Source organism: Rosa rugosa, chromosome 5 (assembly GCF_958449725.1).
Source record: "Rosa rugosa chromosome 5, drRosRugo1.1, whole genome shotgun sequence".
Lineage (NCBI taxonomy): Eukaryota > Viridiplantae > Streptophyta > Magnoliopsida > Rosales > Rosaceae > Rosa > Rosa rugosa.
In genome coordinates, this window is record NC_084824.1 from 52,965,376 (window position 1) to 52,972,130 (window position 6,755).

Sequence of the window (6,755 nt, forward strand, 5' to 3'; positions counted from 1 at the left end):
TTCACCACCACCCAAACCTCTATAAAAGTCAGCGATACCTCTGCTAGATCACGGATTCTGTGATAATTTGCCAAGAGAAGCATGAAATTGTTAAAGAACCAAGGCCCGCCGTTGAGGACGTGATCTCTTGCTCCTTGAATTGAAAAACAAAGATCCCCCATTCTTCCTCACGGATCAAAATCCGCTCTTTCAACCCCCATATGCCGGAAATCGCTGCTGAAAACGACAGAAGCAGGACCAATTTCTGAGAAAGCAACCGGCCACATACATAGAAAAAAGGATCTTGGATTGCATCCTCGCCCCCAACTAGGTGCACAATAGCCTCCTCTGCCGCCATCACAATTCGAAACTCAATCAGTTTCCCCACTAAAGAAAAAACCCTAGCAGAGAGGAAAAGTCGACTCAAGGGATGTGTCAGAAATTTCAAATTGAGATGCGAAACATGCCGAAACCTTTATAAAAAAATAATAATAATAAAAAATAAAAACAAACTCTTTGCTTGGATTAGAATGTTCTTAGGTCCTCAACCATAATGGCTAAGCTGACTTTAACTTTGCCATTGGTAGACGGCGTAGATAATTTCAACCTCAGAAATCTCAAGGACAAGAGTTCAGCCTTCATAAGTACTAGCTACCAACTACTTCATTATGGGTCAGCTTAATAATCTTAAAACATTTCGACACAAGTTCATAATTAATGCTTTTGTGGATTAGTTTCAACATAGGAAAGAACTTGGCTGACCAGCCCTGGTCAGCCCATCCTAACCACAGCCACTAATAACTTGACATCTGTCTTTTATTTTTTGGGCTCTTTCCCCTTCTCTTCTCCTTCTTCAATTCTTCCCCCCGTTCTCCTTCTTCGACTCCTGCAGTTCACCATCTCCACAATAACAGAGGAGCGGGACCTTGGGCTCTTCGGCGATGGCGGAGATGAGATCGAAGCAGAGGAGCGGCTCCGGTGGCTTCTGGGCTGCGGAGGCGACCATGGACTTCATTGCGCTACCAAGACGCCGAACTGAGAGAGCGACGGCAGAGATGAGATCGAAGAAGAACTGAAGAAGGAGAAGAGAAAGGGACGCAGACGCCGAACTGAGAGAGCGACGGCGGAGATGAGATCGAAGCAGAGTCGATGGGCAGCCATGGGAGTGGAGAAGAGGAAGGAGAACAGAGGAGGAAGAACTGAAGAAGGAGGGGGGGAAAAAAAAACAGGTGTCAAGTTATTAGTGGCTGTGGTCAGGATGGGCTGACCAGGGCTGGTCAGCCAAGTTCTTTCCTTCAACATACTATGTGTAACCTCATATTTGTGCGTTGCGAAGATTTTTTTGGTCACTTCTCAATTTTTTCACATTATTTTTTTGTTTTTTGTTTTACCATAATAGTTAGAGTCATGCTCTGGTAGTCAATTAATTGGTATTCAGTTGTGCACAGGCTGCTCTTGGATTTAAATCTAACGATGAAAAGTAATCAGCATTCCAACTACTTTATTATTTTTCCACCATTAATTCTAAATCCAACAACAGTTGAGTACGACTGACCATATAATCAATTAACAACCTGAGCTAGGATGAATTTATAATTTTTTTTTTCTTATTCTTTAAAGCATTTCAAGCATCACATAATATGGCGGAGTATGTGACACTAGACGCCAGATCTCCCTTTACAGTAAATGGAGATAGATAGTAAAATTCTTAAATAATTTCACAATCCACAAAGTCACCAAAACATTGGTTTTATTCGATTCACAACGTACATTAACATCGAACATAGTAGCCATATTGCTATAGCACGAAAATTCAAATCATAAGTCTGGGTAATGCCCAAGCATCACAATGCATCACATGCCCCATTGTTTATTCTAGCAAAAGTAAAAGATAACATAACATAGTCCATCATTACTAGTACTGAAAGACTGAAAACACAAATTAAGCCCGCACTTAATGATGTGCAGTAGGACCATCAATGTGGCAGCACTTGTAACTGATAAAAGTCTCCATATTACGGTGGCAATCAGGGCACCTCATCGACTCTGGAACCTTGCCGTTAGACCCCGGAATGTCCAGACGGCAGCAAGGTCGACTAGCCTGACTAATCTTCTCATGATAGGCCTTGAAACAAAACTCAAATCCTTTCTCCTTGACATGGTCCTTCCATTTCTCAAAGTCCTCAACCACCTTCAACACCGAGACACCATGACCTGTGACCAACACAGTCGACCCTTTGCTAAGCACCGCCCATCCACTTTCGTTTTTGTAAGAGAGAAGCTTCTGGATTTCTTGATTCACTGACTCCACCTGCTTGTGGCCTTTGGTGAAGAACAGGCTCTCTACACTGGTCCAGAAGCGGCCTAGAACGCCATGGTCATCTTCTCCTTTGCTGCCTTTTCCGACGCAGACCAACTCTAGGTGAATCTTTGCTTCCTTGAAGATTGGATCATTTGCAAGGGCAGTCGCTTTCTTTGTGAATTGCTGAATCCATTCGTTGTCTTTACCGCCATAGAAGAAGATGTACTTATCCTCTTTGATCTGTTTGAGTACCATGATAGTTGAATTGCAAAAATTCAATTATTGAAAAGAATAACAAATTATTTTCCTTAAAAAAATGCAAATGAAAGCATAACAAATTTGATTAAGTGCACCTTAATTATATATATACACTAAATCTTTCTCCTCAAATGATCTGTGATTGTTTATTATTCAAATCTAACCCCGTTTTAATTGAACATATCATTTCATAAGATAATTAATTTGGTGATAAATCAGCTAGCACTATTCTTTTAATAAATAAGATCTTTTAATGATGTTATACATGCGAGTTCAATAAAATGTTACTATATATTACGTTTCATGTACTAGGCTAGCTAGTTCCGTATGTGCAATGGTAAGCCTATCATAGACAACTGTAAAGTAATTCTACCATTTTGTGAACTTATTGGTCAACGTTAATATATTAATCCCATAATGCAATAACTGATAAGTAATCGTGGCAAGAGGGAACAGTGAGTTTAAATATGCACTTTGATCGGTTGAGAAGAATTACGTACCCAAGTGTGCACAGATGGGTGAGTTCCTTCAACAACGGAGCCAACCCATTTTCCTGCATGAGAATGTGACAGTTCTTCTTCTGTTGTCTTTGTGAAAGGGAAGGCCTTGGCTCCCCATACCCGAATCATGTGCAGAGCGTTGGAGTGTTCGACCTTTCCTTGTGGGTTCATCACCACTACCGTAGGCTTACCCTTGAAATTCCACTCCTCCTTGATGAACTTGATGCCTGCAATAGGTCCAGAGTACTGCACCGTAAACCAAGGCATTTTGTTCTTCAGGATATCAAATTTTTTTCTCAGGTCATCAGTCCATTGCTCCACAATTGGAATCCAGACAATCTTGTACTGATTGTCTCTCTTTGTGAACTCGTGGATCGGTTTCAGAATCGAAATGTCATCGTCAGAGACGTCTAGGGTGGAAATGAACAATAACACATTCTTTCTCCTTAGGATGTCGATCTTAACCTGTTGAACCAAATATCTAACAATTACATTCCACTATAGTAGCTGATATACTTCACTGAACGATAGCAGTAAATCAGTAATGTCACTATAGACATGAGCAAACCGTTTGCTTAGTTGAACCATCTATGAGTGGCTGGACATTATCCTTTGTAAATATCAGTCCCTTGAAAACCTCCATAATTTCAGTAGGGGTTCGGAACAATTTCGTGATCCTTCTGTAAGTCTCTGCCTCCTCTGCATTATGCAACAATAATACTCTTCAACATTTCATTTCCAAATGCAACATATTGTATATTATTAAATTTCAATTAATTAATGATCTGTAAACTAGTAATCTACCAATTTGTTTCCTGCAACCTCTTAGCTGAATCGTTAGCTTGTTTAGGACATAGTGGATTTTTTGAGAATAGGGGGCTAGATCATACTCCTTGTCCCTGTAAACATTGGTAAATATAATAAATTTAAGTGTTAAAAATTCAATGGAGAAGATATTATAAACTGGTACATGATAATTTTCATTATTCAATGTCCCACAACACAATGCAAAATATTTACATAGGGCTAATATTTTTTGTTGTAAATGGATGTGAAACAATTCAATAAAACGATGGAGAAGAACTTACTCATCACTAGTGAGTATAGTGATCTTAGTGGCACAAGCAACAACAGTGATGATAACCCAATAGACATCAACCGGAATATGATCCAAGGCTATCGACAAATCGGGGACATCTTTTGGGTCATAAGTGGAATACTTATTGAACTGGTCGATGCATTCGATCACTTGCAGTGTGGCCTTGATCAGATTGTTAAGCTCAAGAATTGATTGCCTGCGCTTGTGCAGCTCTGACGGCTTGAGTAGAACAGGGACTCGTTTGAGGATTGCAATTGATTTGGCAAGGTGGTCTGATTCGCGAAGCTGCGCCAGGAGCCAGAATTCACCATATTCCATAGCAAAAGCTGCTAGGGTCAGTGATGCCTTTGCTTCCCATGAATACTTTGAGAGCTTGTTGAGTATTGCCACTGTTGTGTTGTGGGCGATTTCGTCACCAGGAGGCTTGCATTGCATCTGAAAAATTCAAATATGTCACTGTGAAACTATAACAAATAATTTAAAATATCTATTGAAAATTATGAATTTTCACAAGTAATGACCTCGCAGGAAATTCTCTTAAGCGTGCACAATGGTACGCTGAAACTGGCTTTGGGGTTTTTCTCCTCTATGTTGTCCACATGCACTTGAGTACCCTGCAACAATCACAAGAATGTAGCAGTACGTCACTACCAAAAAACCAAAACAAGAACAAAAACGGCATTTTCTAGCAACTAAAAAATCATTGGCATTCTTGCACGCATTATAATCAGAAAATATATACCTGCACTATTTTATCAACATTTTGGGTTGCACGCTTGAGGATGTTCTCAACAATGACGAAGAGAGAATCGTCATCAAAGGATTCATCAGCGTGGACATGAGTTGTGTAAATCTCCTCCAAGATCTTCTTGTCAGGCATGGCAAACAGGCTAAGCTCCCCAGCAATGGTTTTCTGAGTAGTGTGGACTACTGAGGCTACCTTGGTAGCCACATTGTGTGCTAGGCCTAGCATGATGATGGTGGCTTAAAGGCAGGGATGGAGAGAACAAGGAATGCAGACTTATGGCTAATGGTTTGTGTTTGCTTCTTGGTGGTGCTGCTCTTGCAAGATGCAATTGCCCTATTTATAGCCCTATCTAGGTTGTATGGTAGTCCCGATCAGTGGTGTATTTCTACAAGATCATGCCACGTGAAGGGTGTGGATTGAAGTTTGAGAACCAGATAACAACACACGTGAATTTAATGTCAGAATCCTGATTAATTGATGTTTGGCCTCGATTTAAGTATTTGTCCTCAACTACTATAGCTAGACATATAATACTGCAAACTGGTCCAGTACGTATATTCATTAAGTGCTAGACTCCAAGCAAAGGCTGCAGATGCTTGTACGTGCAACCATTTCATTATCTCCATATGGACCGTATGACCGGTTCTTTTATATTCACATGTTCAGCCTTTACTCTTTCTTTACTGGCGTGCATGTGTTAGTCCTTACTGGGAAAAAAGACACTGCAACTTAAAAGATGGACAAGCAACTATACGCGGTGCGTATGCATAGGGATAGGGTTTGGCAATGTGTTTTGCGTGGACTGGGAACACACTCTCTTTTCCTCCTTTGGTCTGAATCCATGCCCTTTTTCTTTTTCTTTTTTGGATTGGATCCATGTCCGGATCCTTACTTTCTATTGGAGTTTGAAGAACGACACTGTTTTCTTCTACATTAGTTGGTAGAAGACAAAAATAAGAAAATAAGAAAATCATAATTAACTACACTTAGAGCATCTCCAATGGATATTTCTTTTGGCTTGTGTCAAATTCAAATTTGACATGTGACATGGCAACCTTCATTTTTTTGCTAATCTTACTCCAACCAATGTGTCAAAATTGTTTGTTATTTTAATATATTCTATTCTATCTATGGGTAGGAAGAAAGAGAGAGAGAAGAGAATGAAAGAAGGAGAATGAGAGAGAAACAATAAAAAAATAAAAGACATATGAGGTTGCCTCTGTCAAATTTGACAGACCAAATGAATATGTTATTTCCACGTCAGATTTGACATAAGGGTTGGAGGAAAATAACATGTCAAAAGTAGTTGTTGGAGTGTCCATCTGGCAAATGACATAACCATTGAAGATGGTCTTAGAAGTATACAAAGATAATGAATATATTAACCTCCAAATAATTAAACTGGGTAGTGATTTTTTTTTTTTTTTTTTCTAAAGCAATAGAAAATGGGACAATTTTTCTGTCTCCCTTGTTCAAGTGTGCATGTGAATACTGATCTCGAATGGTAGAAAAAGGCCCAGGCTATCTCATTCATGCTCTGCATATATGTCGCATATGCGAACTGTGGTTTCTGGTAATTTTCATGCATTTGCCAGGTACACACCCAAAGGGAACAGATAATAATTTTTTTTTTTTTTGACGATTAGGGAACAGATAATAATTGGTCACTGAAAACCTTTGCATGTCTTCTTCGGCTTCAAAATGATAATTAGATCTAGATCTGAAGCTTCACAATGTACGAGACAAATTAAAATTTTGCCTTTTGAGCAGTGAAGTGAACAAGACAAGTTTGATTTATTAGCCGTTGTGTGTCTCCTCTCGCTTGTGTTACAAGTACGTTTTCTGTGTGTGTTTGAAAGAACTCTATAA

At 39.5% G+C, this 6,755-nt stretch overlaps 1 protein-coding gene across 1 annotated transcript; it reads right to left on the reverse strand.

Moving 5' to 3' along the window:
* Positions 1 to 1,712: 1,712 nt before the first annotated feature.
* LOC133712641 (protein SIEVE ELEMENT OCCLUSION B-like) lies at positions 1,713 to 5,193 on the reverse strand. Its single transcript, XM_062138750.1, has 7 exons — positions 4,881 to 5,193; positions 4,660 to 4,752; positions 4,128 to 4,573; positions 3,844 to 3,938; positions 3,608 to 3,738; positions 3,040 to 3,504; positions 1,713 to 2,521 (listed from the first exon to the last, which is right to left on the reverse strand). Exons 1-7 carry the CDS (start codon positions 5,109 to 5,111, stop codon positions 1,934 to 1,936), a joined length of 2,049 nt encoding a protein of 682 aa, XP_061994734.1. The 5' UTR covers positions 5,112 to 5,193; the 3' UTR covers positions 1,713 to 1,933.
* Positions 5,194 to 6,755: the final 1,562 nt, after the last annotated feature.